The sequence below is a fragment of the Protomyctophum bolini genome (assembly GCF_963924005.1).
Source record: "Protomyctophum bolini genome assembly, chromosome: 4".
NCBI classification, from domain to species: Eukaryota; Metazoa; Chordata; class Actinopteri; order Myctophiformes; family Myctophidae; genus Protomyctophum; species Protomyctophum bolini.
The window spans coordinates 30,619,236-30,641,736 of NC_137865.1; the positions used below are offsets into that span (position 1 = coordinate 30,619,236).

General features: G+C 42.8%; 2 protein-coding genes across 5 annotated transcripts in view; one reads left to right on the forward strand and one right to left on the reverse strand.

The window, feature by feature from the left end:
- Window positions 1-426, reverse strand: part of ppp6r2b (protein phosphatase 6, regulatory subunit 2b) — a 31,517-nt gene extending 31,091 nt beyond the window's left edge. For all 4 annotated transcript variants that reach the window (XR_013963888.1, XR_013963889.1, XM_080760714.1 and 1 more), the window contains exon 1: window positions 246-426. The gene's annotated coding sequence lies outside the window, so the exon portion shown is untranslated. The remainder of the gene's footprint in view (window positions 1-245) is intronic.
- A 3,141-nt stretch (window positions 427-3,567) lies between these two features.
- dnaja2b (DnaJ heat shock protein family (Hsp40) member A2b) lies at window positions 3,568-15,239 on the forward strand. Its single transcript, XM_080762380.1, has 9 exons — window positions 3,568-3,764; window positions 4,550-4,609; window positions 5,690-5,919; window positions 7,078-7,158; window positions 7,759-7,892; window positions 8,006-8,202; window positions 10,845-10,989; window positions 13,237-13,364; window positions 13,494-15,239. Exons 1-9 carry the CDS (start codon window positions 3,687-3,689, stop codon window positions 13,677-13,679), a joined length of 1,239 nt encoding a protein of 412 aa, XP_080618506.1. The 5' UTR covers window positions 3,568-3,686; the 3' UTR covers window positions 13,680-15,239.
- The last annotated feature ends 7,262 nt before the right edge of the window (window positions 15,240-22,501 follow it).

A 22,501-nucleotide genomic window follows, 5' to 3' on the forward strand; every position in this document is an offset into this window, starting at 1 on the left:
ATGACCAGCAGACCAGGCCTAGCTCTAATGTGCTAAAAACAAATCAGCTGTATTTGAGTCGTTAAATAAATATCGTTGTCGCAAATTAAGCTTATCTGCCAGTGCCAATTCAAAACCATTTCAAACGACGCTAGCATTACTTCGCAAGTTCGCATATTAAACGTTAGCGGATCACAAACGGTAATGTCATCTCAGTTATTTAGCCTCATGTATTAACTTGCACGGACGTCCTGACTCAGACCTACCTTTTCGTGGCTGGCGGTGCTAGCGATCTGGCTAACGTATAATATACATATGCTAACGAGATTTGTTTAGCTAACAAACCAGTGCACCAGCCTCATATCACGTCGTTTATTCTCTCGTCATCCACGAAGGAACAGCGATTCTTCGGCGCGTTTACTGACAGGTCAACCGGAGGCCCGGTGTTACACCGATATCGGCGACCAGACGAATTCAGTCTGTGCCCCAAAGCAGTTACGTTTGGTTCTTCAGTCGGAACAACTGCGTCTGCCGTCTGCATTACTTACTTACTTACTTACATTCATTACATAACATACATGCAGCATACATGCAGCATAACTACAATCCATTCATCCATACATACATACATCTCAGAAGTTGAAGCAGTTTTTAAGGACCCACTTTTAGGCCAGTGCAACAGAGCATGTTTTTGCCTTTTTTTAAACCCTACCCATTTTAACCAAATGCATACAGTGTCAGTAGCAGTACATACCGGTACATGGGCATAGGTACGTTGGCCGGCCGGCCCAGAGCCCTTCTATTATACGGCTCTGGGCCGGCCTACCTACAGCAGCCTCAGCAGACATGCAGTCAAAATAAATTGGCAGATTGGGGCAATCAGTTACATCTCTAACTAAACTAAACTAACAAATTAATTAATAAATAATTGCCTGGACTTTTGTAATCTGAACCATATAGCCTACATCATGGCTGTCGACAATCGACATGGCTGTAACAACTGTAGCTACAGAGTATAAACTAGTAACTAACTAACTACAGTAACTACATACAGACAGTGACTGAGTGACACTGTAGCAAGTTAACCCATAACCCATAATTAAGACATGTGAATCCCTTGGCTCCTTCAAAACTGCTCTCAAAGGGCACCTACGGATGGCTGCAATTCGAAACTGGCCTCTGTAAAAGCTGAATTTGTATCTGGATTGTACTATGTTTTTGTATGGACGTGGTGTTGGGTGCCTGCACATATGCACACATGGCATCAACGCATGGTGTTGTGTGCAGGCGCCCTACACTCTGTCTTTGTACTATGGATTGTACTATGTTTTTGTATGGACGTGGTGTTGGGTGCCTGCACATATGCACACATGGCATCAACGCATGGTGTTGTGTGCAGGCGCCCTACACTCTGTCTTTCGTTTTCTTTTATCCCCCTGTTCCCCTCACTGTATATATACTTTTTTTTCCCTTTTCGCTTCCTATATGATGAATTCCTGTTCTGTTCTTTAACTACATAGAAGTGTCTATTTGTTTGTCTCTAAATGTTTTGATGAATTGAACAATGTGGACCCTGTTGTAAACAAGTGTAAGGCTTAATTGGGTCGTCCACTCACAGTTAACAGTCTTTGTATTGAGTTTGTGCTTGAAATGTACTGTAATTCTGCAAACTGTTAATAAAGATTTCAATCAATCAATCAATCAATCAAACCCATCATGTATACTAGATTTAAGATTAGTCTGTCTGGTTGACTTGACTGTAGTGTTAAAACACGCATTTTTCAAAATTGCGAAACAGCGACGCCTGGACTCATACTTCTATAGGCCAACAATTTGGGTGTAACACCAGCTTTAGCTACCGCTTCTCAGCTGCCTCAGCCTGCAATGTCATTTACCCTGCAGGCGCCAGGCTGAAGGCTCGGACATGGACAACCATTAAAATGTGTATTTAAGAAGGCGAACCAAAAATCTGTCAAAATGGCGCCTGGGTGAAAGGTTTGGCTGATCGTTGACCAACAGCATACATGATTTTTTTTAAACTGATGTCACAAGTGTCCAGCGAAAAGGTAGAGTAGCCCAAGGCTCTGGAGTAGTACTAGCCTATGCTATGAGGCTATGAGCCTATGTCCCATAGCTGTAGTGATGTGGGTCGCGCTGTGATTGGCTAATGGGGTTGTCAGGTAACATACACACTAGCCAGCATTCTTCTTCTATCCTAATCATAATGCAGGTGCCCACTACCGAGTCCTAATTCAGGTGCCCATGCAGTCTCACTGGTGCCCAGATTTGCCTAGTGCTCACTCTTCTCCAACTGCCCACCATGAGGTGCCCACTCTTCCTAGGGTCCCGTTGCCCACCTTTCCTGGTGCCCAGTCTTTAATGATCAGTGGTAATGGTAAACAATCCAGTGCTTGCGTGGGAGGGGACCTGGGTACAAATTCTCAGCTAACAGTTGTTTTGGCTGCCATAATTTGCTCTTTGACCAGTGGTCAGGGATCAGGATACACTACACTACAGTGTGTGGTAATTGTAGTGTACTGGCCTGAGCAGTTATAATAAAGTAACTCCTGTGCCTGCTGGACTGCGTGCCCACGGCACGCACACACACACACACACACACACACACACACACACACACACACACACACACACAGTACACACACAGACAGTGGACCCTGTAAACAAGTGAAATGCTTTATCATGGTATCGTCCACAGTTTTTGTATTGAGTTGTGCTTTCGTTTGAAATGTAGGCCTACTCATTCTGCTTAGTGCTTAATTGGTTAGTCATCTATGGTGGATCTTCCACACGAGTGTAAAATTAATAAAGTGTAAAAATGGCCACTATGTGTTGTTTTTTCCTTATGTGAGAGTGCAATCATCCAATCTGCTGCTCCAAAGCAAAACAAGGGTGAACCATTTGCCATTTTGGAGGCGCTACACACATGTTTAGATGTGTTGCTCATTCCAGGAATGCCTGAAAATATATCTTGTTGTAAAGGTGACTAATCAACGATAAAAACGGTATAACATACAATACCAGTTGGTATTATTAAAGGTGAGAAAAAATAACCAGTTACGTTTCCTACCTTTTTTTGAGGGGCTTATAGCAGTAATCTCACATCTGGCAACCCTCAATTTAAAACCAAAGTGTGAGAGTTAAATGAGGAAAAAAAAGGCTAAAAGACTGCATCGGATTCGTTAGATGTATTAGTTAATTGGGACTTGGGAAATAACGGTCTGAAAAACAGCTGTTTTTTGTTTGTGAAATGGCTTTGTTTTAAGTTTATCTTTTAGATAATGTGGGGAGGCTTGCATCCTGTGTGTTATCTGGCAACCGTGGATGTTCACCCACAGTGTACCCAGACTTTAGTGTATATATTCTAAGACCCAGACAGTAGCGTCTAGAGCAGGCGTCTCTTCCTGGTCCTAAACAGCTGGTGGATTTGGAAATGACGCTCGCGCGCGGCTGCAACTTGACGCGTCGCCAGAGCGTTTACGGGTTTTTGACGACTCGTCAAGTTGCAGCCGCGCGCGAGCGTCATTTCCAATCTACGCCTGCTATAGGCGGCATCTTGACTCCTCTTGACGCCATTGTATGGGTACACTGCCAGACGGCTTGGTTGAGTTGCGTAGCGCTCCGCTGCTCTCGTCTCGTGAACCTCCGCAGAAGAAGAAGGTCTTCTTGTGGTAGCCGGGGCTAGCATAATGGCGAACGTTGTGGATACCAAACTGTACGACATCCTCGGAGTTTCACCATCTGCCACAGAAAATGAGCTGAAAAAGGTACGTTGGGTCGGAAACGAATGCCATTGTACGTCCGAGAAACATGGAAATACCAGCGAGAAGAGCCACAAAATGTGGCCTACACGTTAGCTTGTTGAGTTAGCTAGCTAAAAAAAAGAAGATGCTTAGGGATGGTTAGACCAGTTTTGAGCTAGCTAAACTGGCTCGTATGGCTATTTCGTAATATTATGTTTTAGCATAGATAACAGCCAACCATCTAACGGCAGTATCACCTGTCTACCTTTCTAAGGCATAACATCACAATAGCCGTAATAACCTTAGTCATTTTGAAAATCAACATGGCTAGCCTGCGAACTGTTACTATATCATGTATTATTATTGGGCTTGGTATATAATTAAGAAATGTGTGTACTGGCAAAAATAAACTGCACCAAGCCAGAGCTAACTGTAACCTCCTCGGCTAATATATCAAGATGGAATAACCAGCGATTGGCTATTTGCCAGTGCACAGGTTAGCTTATGATGGAACGTATTTATGTAGTTTCTTTGGTGCAAAGATAATTACGCTATGTCTATATTGTACTGCTTTTTTCATACTGTGTACGTATAACAAAATGGGTACAGCATGGCAACAACCAACCATTGCTAGTTGGTTGTTACTAACGGCAACCATGGTGTCATGATGTTCTGACAGCAGTCCCTCACGTTAGCTCTGCTCTAGCTAGCTAGCTGCTACGCAGTTTATACATGTTGTCCGGTATGGTGTTGATGATGAGTTTCGTGTATTTAGTGGTTTATTGGGCTAATGATTTGGTCCATTTCAGGCCTACCGCAAGTTAGCGAAGGAGTATCATCCCGATAAGAACCCTGATGCTGGAGATAAGGTATGACGCACCAAAACATTACCTACTGTAACCAGTTACAACAACAAAATTAGCAACATAAATTATAAACCTCCAAAACATATTTTTTATTTTTAACAGAGTAGTAGTGGCAAGTCTATTTTAGTTATATAAATTACTATAATTCAGCTAGGGTTAGGTGACCCTGCCGTATTCGCAAGCACGCCCCTTAACCGAAACCCTTAAAATAAATGAATGCGCACGTTCGTGCATGTCCATTTCGTGCACGTTCACGCACGCGCTCATCTATACGCACCATAGATGCAGGCAACGATGTTATTGACACGCATCACATCAGTGTTGAATTCAGACATGCAAATGCATAGTTTGTTTTCTGATTACCAAAAGTGTATTAACCCATTTAGGCCTGACGTCGAAATAAAAAAAAATCCTATGTTTCTATGTCTGTGGTGCTCAATATTTCATGTCAAGGACCCCAAAAAGTATATGTAATTGGCAACTGACCCCCATCTGAAAATATGTTATTCCAGGAACCCCCCTTTGAAGCAAAGATTTGAGTAAAAAAACGTTCGCTCTGAAAGAATATATATTCAAATATTTGCGCCACATTTTCACGATTAAAAAAAAATAGCAGATCTCGGGTGCTGCGCTACAAGTTTGTAGATCTGCTAATTTTCAATAGCTAAAGCATAACATAATGCTTACAACACCAAAGGAGTTCAGGTCCAGAATGGTTTAACTGTGAGCATGTACATAAACAGACCATGATAAATGTCTACGCAACTGCTGAAATCAACTATTATAATTGTGGCCAAACTGGACAATTTGGTAACCTGAGAAGCGGGATATTTTAGTGTTTTAGAGATATTTATTAGATTCAGGACTCTGGATAAAGCCAAAGAGACAGACATAAAATAGCTTTTCTAATGGAACGAATGAATACCTTTGAACTATTTGTACTTATTCACGACCTGCCGAACAATGCAAGAACTGAACTACTGTATATAAATAAGCCAAATATTTTTGGTGCTAAATATAGGTGCCAGTCAACCCTCGCCTTTAGTCTCTAATTTATTTTATTGTGTACTTTCCTTTCTAAAGTTTAAGGAGATCAGTTTTGCATACGAGGTTCTGACCAACCCAGAGAAGAAAGAGCTATACGATCGCTATGGAGAACAGGGGCTACGGGAGGGAGGAGGCGGAGGGCCAGGCATGGACGACATCTTCTCTCACATCTTTGGAGGAGGGCTGTTTGGATTTATGGGGGGACAGGGAAGAGGTGGACGCAACGGAGGCAGGAGGAGAGGAGAAGATATGGTGCACCCTCTGAAGTAAGTATTCACATTGAGAGTGACTGTGAGTGGGTGGGTGTTTGGCCTGTGCAGGATTTTTCCAGACTCCGAATGGGCCTTTGGGGTGTTACTACGCAGAACAGTAAGCATGATCTACTTTGCAACTACAGTAAAGTATTACCATATTTGACCGAAGTATAATCTATGCATTTTACTATTATTTATGACCATTTAATTTCCAGAAATGTCCATTATGAAGCCTCGGTTAACAAAACAGATAGTCGTAGATACTGTGAAAGCTCACAACGCGTCATTTTTAAGTTAATAATAAACACCAGACCATGGAAGCATTGGTGCAAACGTTCACTGTCTCAAATTGAGCAAGTGTTGGTACAGTAAGTGTCACGACTCAGCCGTTTATCTTTACCTCTCCCTGTGTGTTTGTGTGTATGTGCGCATGTGCTGTATCTTGATGCAGCGTGAAACATTGTTTCTCGTAGTTATTTTGATTGGCTCTGACATGACAGTAGATGCTATGATTGGCAATATTTGCACTTAGATCGTGCCCAATTGCCCATGTAAGCTGCATGCAGCCTGGGGTTATTACCAAAGTTGAACATCACTTAAAACTAGCAAACGTGATGAGAGCCTCACTTACACAAGCACCCCCCACCCCTTTCTATATATTGTGTGCAAGTGGACATGAATTTTGGGCCGTGTCACTGATCGTGGTTACAAAATGTATGCTTCGGGTGACTGAAGGCTCATTCATACTTCATTTTTTGGTGATAAGGTGGTTAGTAAAAACGGAGAGATGTGTTGGGGTGAGTGGAGTATGAATAGGCCTTTAGATATGCGATGCGATAGATTTTACACAGGCATCTTTAACTTCCGGTTCACTAACCCGGGGTAATGCGGGAACCACTTTTGGTGTTAGCATTACGTTATGCTTTAGCTATTGAAAAATAGCAGATCTACAAACTCATAGCACGCCAACAAGCTTGTAGGTCTGCTATTTTTTTTTAATCGATGAACGACTGACATAGAAACAGCTTTTTCAGAAAACTGTCAGGATGTAGAAGACATTTTTAGAATCTGATCTCAGGTCAGAATGTGTTAAAATAAATGGATTTTACGCCCTGCTAATAGGAGACAATCTGTGGCACAATGTTTTCATGGCTCTTTTCTCCGATGCAGGGTTTCTCTTGAGGATCTCTACAATGGCAAAACCACCAAACTACAGCTCAGTAAGAATGTTCTGTGTGGTTCCTGTAATGGGTGAGTCCAATTTAATTGAATCAAAACGCCAAACCAATCGATCTCTAGAAATCCCAGATGGATCATTTATGAATCATTATATTTATGTTGTACAGAAATGGAATTTTGTCTTCTGAGATTATAACTACATTTTCGATTATTAAACCTGCCACTCAGGTGTGGAATGCCTTGCCCCCTTCCCCCAAAACTAGCAAATCACTGGTTTCCTTTAAAAAAGGACTGAAAATGCACCTGTCACTATCATCCGGTCAATAGAAGAGAAGATGATTGCCCCACAACTCTACCCCCCCCCCCCCCTCCAATTAATTTATATTCCAATCTGTACAAAGATTTAATGTTTTTTGAGATATTTAAATTGTTGTTATTATGAATGAATGCATGGGACCCGAATGGAAACAAGACTGTAAGGTCTTTCTTTGGTGCTGTCCTTTTGAACCAAATGTGCTTTACTGTACCCTGCACTGTTTGCATCTTATTGTCTAATAACATTTTCAATCAATCAAACTGTACATTTCTGTGTTAAATCAATCAATTTGTAACCGTTACATGTAACCAAATGTCCAGTGTTAATTTAACACTTTCTAATTTTGCGTTTTCCAGTCAGGGAGGTAAGGCCGGAGCAGTCCAGAAGTGTGTAGCATGCAGAGGACGCGGTATGAGAATCATGATTAGACAGTTGGCCCCTGGCATGGTTCAACAGATGCAGTCAGTCTGCACAGACTGCAACGGAGAGGGTATAAGTGACATCTCAACACCTACACACTGCCTTTAACGTAGAGTTGATAATGTAAATGATTCACATTCATGGTCATTTTAATGTTATTACATCGTACATGTTAATTTGCAGGCGAGGTGATAAATGAGAAGGACCGTTGTAAGAAGTGTGAGGGTCGTAAAGTATGTAAGGAGACCAAACTTCTGGAGGTGCATGTGGACAAAGGTATGAGACATGGCCAGAAGATCACCTTCTCTGGGGAGGCTGATCAAGCACCAGGCACTGAACCAGGAGACATAGTCCTGGTACTGCAGGAGAAAGAACATGAGGTACCCCACACATGCAGTCTCTCTCTCTCTCTCTCTCTCTCTCGCTCTCGCTCTCTCTCTCTCTCTCTCTCTCTCAATTGCACACACTCACGCACGCTATCAAATCCACTGTGCTTTTATCTTTAAAATGTGTCATTGTTGTCCTATTTGCCCTTGTCCTATTTGCAGTTATTGTATAATAATTCATAATAATGTATACTTAAAATAATATTGTTGAATTAATGGAGTATCACGTAAAATATGCTATTATGTGACCTGGTCACATGACTTAAAGGGGCTATGACACAGCCCGAAAATATCATTATGATACTGTACAATACTTAACGTGGTCTCAGTGAAAACATTCTCTGCCACTTCGCCTCGTCTCACACTCGCTACTTGTTGGCAATGTTAGGCTAGCAGTTTGCATCGGACATTTGCTGTCGTAGTGGCTAAATATGGCATTAAACAATCATGAATTTCTATCGAATAGCTTAGTTATAATGTTATTGAGTTACATGGTTTTTTTAAGGATAAAGGCTCATTCACAGTCTGGATTTTCGGTGGTGGAGTGACCACCGAACTACAACGTGACGTCACGAGCCACGGTGAAGAGCAAACCACCGCCCCAGCCCTTCTCTCTGTTTTTACTTACCACAGCTCAACGTTATTTCATTTCTCCGGTGGTCACCTCACCACCGGAGCAGTGGTCACCTCACCACTAGTGCAGTATTATTAGTTTTCGGTGCCATGGGTAAGCGTTGTGACTTGTGAGCTTGTAGATTAGTTATATTTGCCACGCGACACGCCGACAACGGCATACATTGAAGAATAAATCAGCTCCCTCGCACTTCCTAAACACAGACTATACAGTGCAGCCTGCGTAGTCAGAATCTGGGAGCAGTTCTGATTGGCTGCCTCGTCTCCAGCCATGTTGCCTCAGAATTCTTTAGGGTCACTAATTTGAGCATAACAGCGGAGTGCAGCTAAAAAGTTTCATAACGTCAGCAGCAGACCCACAGTCCACAGATAATAATAATGCAGCTGGTAATTAATTGATTTAATCAATTTGGACTTGTTAGACAACACACAGATCTATCATCAATCTTCAATCATGAAGCGACTTTATCCTTCAGGAAATTATAAAAAGATAAATAAAATGCGTAAGGATGAAATGTGGTGCCCCGGCAGCAGCAGCAATGCAGTGTTCTGTTCTGTGAATTAATACTGCCTCCGTGCCTCGTTTTGATAAGGCTGTGTGGTAGGATTGCTCATTTAAGAAAAATGTCGGTGAAGTTTTACTGGAGAAGGGAGAATGTATGCGTTGTGTTCCATGTATGCGTTGTGTTCAGCAACACCAATGCGCGGAGAGAGAGAGAGTGTTGCGCCAGCAATGTGATCTTAAATGTTATGTCTCAGGTTGTATTGGTGTAAATATAATTATTAAAAAATCCGAATGGCTCGAATTGAAATCCGAAATCCGAATGGCTCGAATTGCTCGAATCCACGTGGGTTTTTAAAACGAATATCCGAATCCAATTTTTGGACAATTACGGCAGCACTACTCACCACCGAAAATCCAGACTATGAATGAGCCTTAACTGTTGCATAATCGCAATTGCATGCTCACCGGCTGAGAGACCCAGGGCGTGGCAAGACTCCGTAGAGATATTACATAGGGACAGTCAATACAATAGGAGTACATTATAAATGCAGGGGTTATTGTATCATCTAAAATGCATCCCAGGCCTGCTGTTCTTTAAAATAGAATGTGATTTCAGGTTGCCTGACATCAAGTGCGTTTGAATGGGGTAGCAACTGTCTTCATTAAATAGAAGTTGTGCTCATTCAGATTTTCAATAGGGAAGCTGCAATCCGATCTTCGGATCGGATATCGGCTTGATATAAGCCAAAAAACATAGATCGGATCGGACTGCAGCTATCCATGCACTCCATTCCAGCAGTGCACTCCAGCCCTTCTATCCAGCAGATCCAGCGTGCAGCAGCATGCAGAGGCCACATAATCATAACCGTGTTTGCTAGATGCAGGCAACTAGCCAGCAGGCAGCAGCAATACGCACTAACGCAGCACTACCACTCGTAAATATGTGCTGGATAGGTATCTGTATCGGATCTGTATCGATGCTGCCATATCCGTATCGGAACGGAAGTGAAAAATCTTGATCAAGGAATCCCACAGTAGTTTTCAAAGTGACTGTCGCCACTCGACAGTTATCGATTGGATTCAACTCATTATCCATTTAATTTGGGCAAGTGGGCATGACCTTTGGGCAAGTAGAACTTGACCTGTACTTGCCGGACGGGCAAGGGCTTCCCCTGCAAGCATTCACATACAATGTTGTCTGTACTGGCTTTTGTCCAGACATTGGTGAATAAAAAAAGGGCAACAACAATATTTCCCTTGCAATGTGAAATTCTCTGTTGCAACATTTTAAATTCACATTTCATCATTCTATATAAGGATAAGGTGTATAGAAGCATGCATGCAGCGCAGCACATTTCTCACACAATGTTGGTATTCAAACCTACAAAACTCCTAAACATAAAAATATACGTACTTCAGTACACTACTCGAGTAAATGAACTTAATTACTGCCCACTACAGGCTAAGATAACTAAACTTTTGGGGTTTTCAACTTCAGGACTTCCGTCGCGATGGCAATGATCTTCACATGACCCAGCGCATCGGCCTCGTCGAGGCTCTCTGTGGCTTCCAGATAACAGTCAACCACCTAGATGGACGCCAACTGCTTGTCAAGTATCCACCTGGAAAAGTCATAGAGCCAGGTAATTTCATCACCCCCGCCGTGGATTTGCCTATATACAGCCCTGTGTAGGGAAGCGTCAGGTGTAGGTCGTTGTCTACAATTAGGCTACTGCAGTAATAGTTTAGCTTGCAACGCGACCCGTTTTTTGCAGTGTCTGGTTGCGAATGTGACTGGACGTTGTCAATGAACAAACCAAGATGAGACGACATGACTATTTCTGCTGCCATGCACCAATCTCACTGTCTCACAGACTACAACTTGTTTAGGAAACTTGTTTCATGCATTCTGCATGTGTGTATGAGGACTGAGGTCACGTGGTTTGACGAAACGTGTGTTTGATTGCCCCCCCCCCCCCCCCCGCGCGTGAATCTAGTTTGCGTCCAAGCATATGCATGGTCTGGGCATGGTAACGCCCCGCCTGCCTCTGATTGGCCTACCGACACTGCCTGTCTTGACTGTCCTCCGAGATGCGAGGTTACTCCGTGGTGGGAAATAATTGGGGAAATAATACAAGAGAATGACAACTTGGCACTCGCAACAGAATGCGAGAATGCAGCCTTGTAACTAACTTGTATGTTTTATTTTTGTAGAGGCTAACTAATATGATTTATGCTGGTTGCTTTGATGGAATAATTGATTGAACATGTACGCCGTAATATGATTTCATTTGGGTGTGTTCTAAATAAAGTGTTTGTGTAAGTAAACGTGAAACATTGTACTGTAACAAGGTCTCTTTTCCTTTCACCTTTATAGTATAATATAGTATTAGTTTACTATAATTAGATTAATACACCATAATCAACACTAACACTTTATTTAGAACACACCCAAATCAAATCATCGTACAACGTACACGTGTGTTCAATCAATTATTCCATCAAAGCAAACCGCATTAACTATTAGTTTGCCTCTTCTACACAAATAAAACTTAACAGACAGTTCTCTTGTATCATACCGTATTATTTCCCACCACGGAGTAACCTCGCATCAGACTATCCAGCATAGCTATATCCACCTCTGAGTACAGTCAAGACGGGCAGTGTCGGTAGGCCAATCGGAGGCAGGCAGGCGTTACCATGCCTATGCTTGGATGCAAACTAGATTCATGCTTGCCCCTCTCCCCCCCATCAAACACAAGTGTTTGGTCAAACCACGTGATTTCCATTGGAAAAGCATTGAGACGGCCATGAAACACAGACGGAACACAGTATGTTCGTTTGAAATGTGTGTCATACACACATCAACGAAAAGTATCATTTTACAGTGTCATTTTTAATATTCAGACAAATAATAAATCGTACTGCTACGGGTTAAACCACCCGACCGGGCCGCAATTCCCTTTAACTAAAGGGACTTGCAACGAGTGTCGGGCAGCGAGTGAACTCAAGCTGACAAGTTTTAATATACAGACTGACAGTAAAAGTAGAATCAAGTGCTGGATCTTGTGAGACCGGGGGACATGCGTTGCTGTGTCATCAAGCTTGCAAAAGCGCAGTGAGGCAGAAACTTCATGCAGGTACAGGATCAGAGGTTTTTAATGATTCGTCTCTTAAAGAAAAAAATGATTTGCTCTCAAACGGCTGGTAAAGTTGGGAACACCTCCACTTGAAACGGTAGCCTACGAGCTATGACTGCATGGTGTGAAGGCGTCGCAAGCTTATTAATGGTCTGGCCGGGGTTCTGCTGCACGTATAGTTTTCTAACACAAATTGTTTTGCCTTTTGCTCACACGTATTTTGAAAATGTAAAAGTATTCAACCGCCGACTGCCGATATTCGTCCCAATTGTCCAACCTTAATACAGTGCACATCTGAAAGTGGCTTATGTATGCCTATTGACTGTGGCTAAAAAAGTAATTGAGATTAGAATGGAAATTATAATAGAAGTTGATTGATTTAAAAAAAAACATTTTATTAGCATTTATTTTCATAGCATAAGTATTTTGCATTACCTACAGACATATCCTCTGTAAACCCCAAACTTGTATGTATCTGTATTGTGTACATTTATATTCAGTGAGCATTTGTATTATTACACTATGATGATGTATTGATTGTCTGTAAGATTTATCTTCTTCCTGCTCCCTTTCTTTTCATTTAATGGAATGTTTTTTCTTTTTTTAAATAAAGAGTAAAATTAATATAATCATGTAAAAACATGAATGAAATAAAGATTATTTTTTTTTGTTTCCAGTGCATAGTTCAACAAAGGTCTCAAGTCAAATAATTGCCTTTTGTGTATAAGCTTATGTGTAACTTTGTTACAGGCTGTATTCGGGTGGTAAAGGGCGAAGGAATGCCTCAATATAGGAACCCCTTCGAGAAAGGAGACCTGTTCGTCAAGTTTGACGTTCAGTTCCCTGACAACAATTGGATTAGCCCTGAAAAACTCACTGTGAGTAACCACGTCACAGCTGACATGAACATTCCGGAAGCTTCCAGAAAATGGCAATATCTCCAAATCATGCACACATTCACAAGGACAGGGTAGCCCTATTGATTTTGCATTTTTTTTGTTGTGCAGGAACTCGAGGATTTGCTGCCTACTCGTGCTGAGGTTCCTGTAATCTCTGCAGATGCTGAGGAGGTTGACCTGAAGGATTATGACAGAGGTCAGGGCTCAGGTGGGGCCAGGAGAGAGGCCTACAATGATAGCTCTGATGAGGAGGGGGGTCACCATGGGCCAGGGGTGCAGTGCGCACACCAGTAGAAAGACTCATGCATACGTGTGCGCGCACTTGCAAAATACCCATCCAATCCCATTGCATACTCCCACCAGTCAAGACTTGACACACACATACATGTACATTTCTCTCCTTTCCCAGTTCCCAGACACACACTCATACACATAAAGCCACTTTGTACAGCTCCAGTGTGTGCCCATGAGTCAGCGAGCTACTGGATGTGCGACCACCATGTTGTGTTTTATGGACCGTACTAATCATCAGAACTTCCAGCAAGAAAGTAACTCCGCTCTCCGAGGGTTCGAGCTCTCCACCAGACTCCAACTTCCCCATACTCATCCCAAGCTTTTACCTTTCATTGTGGGAACATACCAGTCTAGTGTATAAAATGCAAATATTGTTGATTATCTTGTATAAGGTGTAGTTTAGTCTATCACACATGAGCGCATGCTGCTTCTTGCCGAATAACTCGGCATCAAAAATCATAGGTCCAGAGCAGGACACCATGGAAAGTGGTGCCTCCCAAACTGTGTGCGTACCTCAGTGTTACTGCTATCAAAAGTGCCCTGCAGTCAATAAGAACTGACCTGAATACAGCCCTTAAAAGCATGCCCCTTTTACACAGCCTGCTGAGAGCTGTACAGGGAGATGACACATCACTTCTTGTAAGCTCAACTTTCTATCGCTAAATGGGGTCATCCTAGTTCTGATCAATCCTCACCCGTCGTCACATTGCTAGAATATTAAAGCCCTAAGCAACAGCATTTCTCAGTCATGTTTTTGTAGCTTGGAACTTAAGCTTTTGTGTTTGGTGGTTTGAATGTTTGTGTGTTTAAGACCACAGAACTTGAATCTAACTTTTGTTTTTACCTTTGAGCTGCGGGCACACTTCTGTAATGTAGTGTCTCTGTATGTGTGTACAGTAACAGTGGCTCGGTGTGTGGGAGCTTCTGTAGAATGTTTCGACTTGCGTCAGCTGTTTGGTTTTCCTGCTCTTTGGCTGCAGTGTGGGTGAATCTAGATAAGGTCAATTAAAGGAGGAATTTTCTTTTGAATGTGCTGATTTTGTTTTGACTTTCACACCTAGACCTAGTCAACCATTTTCCCTCTATTCACTAGGACCAAGAGTTCTTCCTCCTGAGCAGGAAACTCTGGGGGCCGCATCTCTGTTCCTCTGTATTGTACATGTCTCCCCAATAGTAGACTTGTTAGCCAAACTTCTTTCTTTCCATGGACATGTTTCACTCAGTACTCCCTATCCCCATATAGACCTGTAAATACCAGCTGAATCCATCAGTGCATTCACAGTCTACAGTGGTGTCCTCCCTGTAGTTACAATATCATATATATTCTATTCTGAGTGAATACTGGCCAACTGTGCCAATGGAGAAGAGACATTTATATGAAGGAGAGTATAGAGAGAACACCTGTTGACTGCTGAGATGCGCCCCTTATTGTATATGTCATTTTAGGCCACAGGTGAATAATGCCTACAGACAAAGGGGTCATTGATATTAAATGACATTATTGTTGATGCATATGTTTGTTGAGATGATTAAACTGTATAATAAACAGTCACCATATGAGTATGTTATTCTTTGTCTCATTTCATGTTAATGTTTTATCACACAAAGCTATGTCTGATAAAGAATAAGTTTAATTTTCTGTAGTAGTAAAACACAAAGTAATATAGAGGGTATGCACATGACATCATCGTACCTGGAAGTTATGCTGGAACGCCCACTGAGTGGCAAAAAACTACTTTGTCAGAGTTTGGAAGTGCTTGTTTTCTATAACACAACATTTTGCTGCCAAATGATGCTCTTCCAAACTCCCAACACTCCATGCTGCTCAATGTTTTGCCACTCAGTCTAGATGAGGGGGGCGTGTGCTGATGGGAAAATCATGCATGTGCATACTCTATTGGACAAAACGGTAAGTAAAAGGTCAAGACAGTTTTAGGAACCTAATAGACAAAGAAAAAGCCTCAATGTTTACCTCATCAAAAGTGTTATGTAAGGAAAAGTATTACTTCCTTGAGACTTGTATGGGAAAATAGTTTTGTAACGATTAATGTAGAATAATATAATTGTGGGTCAGTCTGCACCATCATCACTTTCCATGCTATGGATAGCTACTGGTCCCAGGAGTTCCTTGAAACCAGCAGTGTTCCTGTAAGAGAACAAGATAAGGTTAATACTAAGAGACTAGGGGTGCAGGACAGGTCATATTTGTTTATTGTTTGTAGCATTGTGTAGTATTGTTTGTAACTTTGTACTGTACCTGTCCCTATTGGACTGCATGACTGAGGAGCGTTCCCTCCGTAACTGCTCCAGTCGCTCTTTGACGACAGCCTTCTGCTGGCTCTTATCCTCCTTGGACACACACACACACACACACACGACACACTCATACAATTGGATGTTTATCATGCTGCACTGCTTATCGACTCCCTGGGACAGTACAATGTGCATTCTAGGGATGCAACTGTTAATTGAACAAATCAGTTTGATCCATTATACAAAATAATCAATTTAAATAAAATAGATGGAAAAATAGCAAAATGTGTGATGCGCATTGCGAAGCATTTTGCGCTTGTACATCCGCTACTTTTGCTATTTATGTGTGAGGGCGGTGGACGACAAAGTATAAAATAGAGGTTAATCAAATTTAGTTGATTATACAAAATTAATTAGAATTGTTTTGTTTTGGGGAAAAAAATGATATATACAGTATATATATATATATATATGTATATGGTATTCCCCAAAACCGTGCTTCTCGATTATTTGATTAATCGAAAAAGTAATTGTTAGAATTATCAAAAGAATAAGAAGTGTTTACCTGTGGTAAATTATGTGTGAGCTGCCGTATTCTGTCTTGCTGTAGGTCCTCCTGGGCCTTCCTGTTCTGAACAATTGACAGCCGCTCCTGAACCTGAAACAAATCAGGATGTCCATTAGAGCAGTGTTTTGCAAACATTTGGGTGTTTTTATCCTTCAATATTCAATAGTAAATATATATATTTATTTTTATTTTATCTACTGTATATCTATAAATGCACCACGTACTGTATGTCTGTCTGTGTGTACGTTTGTAATGCACGTAACTCGTAACCGTTCGCTCCATCGACTTCAAATTCGACATGCGCATTCCACACCCCCACAGGGAGTGCAGTGCCCGGTGTCGAGTCAGTCGGACAAATGGTTGTCCAGAACCACCACAAAAGGCTCTGGACAGTGCCCCTGCCCAGTGTCCATAATGGAGCTGGCCTGTTCTGAGATCACAACGCTATATTTGGGCCTGACATCACAACACGACATATCTGCGGTGTAAACTTGCAGTGACTTTTGTTTCTTTTCTTTTTTTCAGTTTTAGTTCCAGACACTGTATTTAATTTCCATGGATATTATGTGTGGCTGGTTGTTCTAATCTAGAGTGTGATTGTTGAATTTTTGTAACAGTGTTCATGGTGTCACTTGTGGAAAACCTGCATAAAGAATATGATGATGATACTTTAAGTCATTGCACTGTAGCCTACTAAAAGCATATTTCACAGTGACTTTTTAAATAGTATCTGATGAAAGCATACCTTTAATCCTTTATTTTAGGCAGTATAGTTATAATGGAAGGATGGATTGATACTGGATGTTAAATGGATATTAGATACTCAGTTCCGGGGCCCTCCCCAGGTTAGCAGAGGGAGAGGATTACATCTTAGGCAATTCACAAGGTGAGAAATGGATTACGAGTATGTTGATGTACAACATACTATTTATTATACTGGCTGGACTTTATGGTAATTCCTTTTTTTAGTAGAGGTGTGCTTGTGTGTGAGGAGTTGGTGCATAATGCGTGACCTATAGCACCCCCCTGAGGCCAGCAGCTGTAACATATATTGTGTGTGTGTGTGTGTGTGTGTGTGTGTGTGTGTGTGTGTGTGTGTGTGTGTGTGTGTGTGTGTGTGTGTGTGTGTGTGTGTGCGTGCGTGCGTGCGTGCGTGTGTGTGTGTCTGTGGTGTGTGTGTGTGTGTGTGTGTGTGTGTGTGTGTGTGATGAGAAAGGCTAGAGATGATGTCATGCTTAAGCTTTACTGTATATACCTTTGGCATGTGCTGAAAGTATAGCCGATCTACAAGCTCACAACCTGTCGCAATGTGTTGCAACGCGACGTGTTGTGAGCTTGTAGATCGGCTACTTTCAGAGTGTAGCAGAGTGGCTCAGAGCCTCCGCCTGATAGCCTCAATAGTGTAATATCTCCCCCCCAATCAATCAATCAATCAATCAAAAACAAGGTTACATCACATGCAAGAAACTCAGCAGGTCTCAGCACTCAGCAGGTCATTCACTTCATTGACCTCTTACAAATTCATAGTTTACAGTTGTATTCTCCATTTAAAAAATGTTTCGTTTTAAAAAGTTCTAGTTTACACATCTCAGATTGGCATACTAGGCTACTCCTCGACATTCACCACTTACAGGTTGATAAAGCAAAATGCATAATTTATTTCAAAAGGTTAGACTATACACATGTAAATAATTGGCATTTTAAGTTTAACCATTAAAACCATATACTTTGTACTGCCATTGGCTTCCCTCTACAAGGTCCTCCATGTGGGTGAAAGTTTCACCACAGACTGGGATGGAGCAGGTCGTATGTTTCACAGACACTACATCATCTGACCTCCAGGCTGCAACATCCATACACAATTAACATTAACACCAGGATGACTGCTGTGCAGGCAAGTGACATCAGAGGGCGTGCTTCTTGATCCATTTACGTGTGTGCGTGTGCGCGCGTGCGTGCGTGTGTGTGCGTGCGTGTGACCTTAACAATGACATGAGCCAAGATGTCTGCACGGTTGGTTTTTAGACACACCCAGGGGACCACTCACTGGTCCCCTGGTCTACATGGCCTTTTGTGCGTGCTCGCGCATGTGGTGTGTGTGTGTGTGTGCGCGCATGTGCGTGTGTGCGCACGCGTGCGTGTGTGTGTGTGTGTGTGTGTGTGTGTGCACACGTGTGCGTGCGATACATGTCGCCAGTTAGCAGTCTTCCATTGAGAACAGTGTTATCCACAATCACAGTACTTCCTCATGGTGGTCCATTGAGTTGAGCATAGCTGCCATCTCCATACAAACTGAGCTCAATAGGCAACAAATTGAAAAGCGCGCGCGCACACACACACACACACACACACACACACACACAAATCTGGATGGAGTTTCTCTCTCTCTCTCGAATCACGATCATGACAGCCTTTGCTGTCACTTCCCATCTCTCTCCCCATTTCCTGTGAGTCTTCTATCCTATCAATAAAGACATAAAAACCGAGAGAGAGAGAGATGGACCCGTCCTCTTACAGTCGCAGTATTCATATCAGTATTCTATTCAATAATATATGATTTTACAGCCGGTGGAGGGCAGCATTATGCTCTGCAGAGTGCAGCTTGTGCAAAGTGAAGAACAAAGAGAGTAAAACAACAACACAACTAAAGGGGGGTCACGGTGGCACAGTCGGTATAGTGCTGTCGCCTCACAGGTAGAAGGTCCTGGGTCGATTCCCGCTGGGGACGCACACACACACACACACACACACACACACACACACGCACACACACACACACACACACCCCTTTGTGGGCGCTGGGGGCATGTTCCCTCCTCTGCATCATCAGTGCCCATACCCGAGGCGGGGTTGGCGAAAGGGCCTTTCTGTGTGGAGTTTGCATGTTCTCCCCGTGTCCCCTAGGCCCTCACAAAAAACATGCAGTAATCCTGGTCTCTAAACTACCTCCCCCTGGCCAGCCATGGAGGGGAAAGAAACTGGTTTACCATTTTACCATTTTACCGTTTACCATTTTACCGTTTACCATTTACCATTTTACCGTTTACCATTTACCATTTACCATTTTACCGTTTACCATTTACCATTTACCATTTTACCATTGTTTACCATTTTACCGTTTAGCGTTTTACCATTTTACCGTTTACCGTTTACCATTGTTTACCATTTTACCGTTTACCATTTTACCGTTTACCGTTTACCATTGTTTACCATTTTACCATTTTACCGTATACCATTGTTTACCATTTTACCATTGTTTACCATTTTACCGTTTACCATTGTTTACCATTTTACCGTTTACCATTTTACCGTTTACCATTTACCATTGTTTACCATTTACCATTGTTTACCATTTTACCGTTTACCATTGTTTACCATTTTACCGTTTACCGTTTACCATTGTTTACCATTTTACCGTTTACCATTTTACCGTTTACCATTGTTTACCATTTTACCGTTTACCATTGTTTACCATTTTACCGTTTACCATTTTACCGTTTACCATTGTTTACCATTTTACCGTTTACCATTGTTTACCATTTTACCGTTTACCATTTTACCGTTTACCGTTTTACCGTTGTACCGTTTTACTGTTTACCGTTTTACCATTGTTTACCATTTTACCGTTTACCATTGTTTACCATTGTTTACCATTTTTTAGCCAAAGCCGAGCATCTGTTACACCCAACCAAGTTGCATCCCACCTACTTTCTATTGCAAAAGCAACGCAAGACAAACACACCAGAAGAGCAGTTACAACTGAGCTAAAACATCAGAGAACACTTGAAGAGGAAAGAAACCCTGAACCTTTCGTGATTGCTGAACTGGAGAAAGTCCTGCAGGGCCTGAAATGTGGAAAGGCAGCAGGATATGACAACATCTCTCCAGAGTTCATGATACCTCTTGGCCCCCGAGCCCTAACCTGGCTGACACAATTCTACACCAGGATCGTACAGACAAACTTGATCCCAAAGAAATGGCGGACAGCTAAAGTAATTGCCACACCAAAACCTGGCAAGGACCACAAATTACCAGCAAGCTACCGCCCAATCTCCTTACTCAGCGTCCCCTTCAAAATCCTGGAACGCCTAATACTACAACGTATTTCTCCAAGAGTAGAGGACATTCTCTGTGTGAATCAGGCAGGTTTCCGCAAGGACCGCAGCACAGGAGAACAAGTACTGGCCCTAACCACCTTCATCGAAAATGGTTTCGAGAACAGACTAAAGACAGGTACTGTGTTTCTTGACCTCACAGCAGCCTATGATACTGTCTGGCACAAAGGCCTCATACTAAAGCTCACAAAGGTGCTCCCTGCTTGGGCAACAGCAATTATATAAACTCTGCTGACCAACCGGAGGTTCAGAGTCCACCTCGGACAGAACATAAGTTCATGGAGAACACAGCGAAATGGACTCCCGCAAGGCTCAGTTCTAGCCCCAACCCTGTTCAACATCTACACAAATGATCTACCAACCACCAAATCCCGCAAATTCATCTACGCTGACGACATCTGTCTGGCATTTCAAGCACCAGACTTCGACCCACTGGAACAAGTGCTCACCGAAGACCTCTCCAAACTGGACCAGTTCTGCAAAACATGGCGCCTAATACCGAGCCCAGCAAAAACTGTTTCCAGTGTATTCCATCTCCACAACGCTAAAGCAGCCAGAGAACTAGACATCTACCTCAGCGGACTCAAACTGAAGCATGCACCCTATCCAACCTACCTTGGTGTGACCCTCGACAGAACTCTGTCCTTCAAGGAACACCTAAAAGGGACAGCAGCTAAGGTGAAGTCCAGAAACAATCTGCTCTGCAAACTTGCTGGTGCAAAATGGGGGGCGGCAGCCTCCACACTGCGATTGGTTTTTAGACACACCCAGGGGACCACTCACTGGTCCCCTGGTCTACATGGCCTTTTGTGCGTGCTCGCGCATGTGGTGTGTGTGTGTGCGCGTGCATGTGCGTGTGTGCGCACGCGTGCGTGTGTGTGTGCACACGTGTGCGTGCGATACATGTCGCCAGTTAGCAGTCTTCCATTGAGAACAGTGTTATCCACAATCACAGTACTTCCTCATGGTGGTCCATTGAGTTGAGCATAGCTGCCATCTCCATACAAACTGAGCTCAATAGGCAACAAATTGAAAAGCGCGCGCACACACACACACACACACACACACACACACACACACACACACACACACACACACACACAAATCTGGATGGAGTTTCTCTCTCTCTCTCGAATCACGATCATGACAGCCTTTGCTGTCACTTCCCATCTCTCTCCCCATTTCCTGTGAGTCTTCTATCCTATCAATAAAGACATAAAAAACCGAGAGAGAGAGAGATGGACCCGTCCTCTTACAGTCGCAGTATTCATATCAGTATTCTATTCAATAATATATGATTTTACAGCCGGTGGAGGGCAGCATTATGCTCTGCAGAGTGCAGCTTGTGCAAAGTGAAGAACAAAGAGAGTAAAACAACAACACAACTAAAGGGGGGTCACGGTGGCACAGTCGGTATAGTGCTGTCGCCTCACAGCTAGAAGGTCCTGGGTCGATTCCCGCTGGGGACGCACACACACACACACACACACACACACACACACACCCCTTTGTGGGCGCTGGGGGCATGTTCCCTCCTCTGCATCATCAGGGCCCATACCCGAGGCGGGGTTGGCGAAAGGGCCTTTCTGTGTGGAGTTTGCATGTTCTCCCCGTGTCCCCTAGGCCCTCACAAAAAACATGCAGTAATCCTGGTCTCTAAACTACCTCCCCCTGGCCAGCCATGGAGGGGAAAGAAACTGGTTTACCATTTTACCATTTTACCGTTTACCATTTTACCGTTTACCGTTTACCATTTACCATTTTACCGTTTACCATTTACCATTTACCATTTTACCGTTTACCATTTACCATTTTACCATTGTTTACCATTTTACCGTTTAGCGTTTTACCATTTTACCGTTTACCGTTTACCATTGTTTACCATT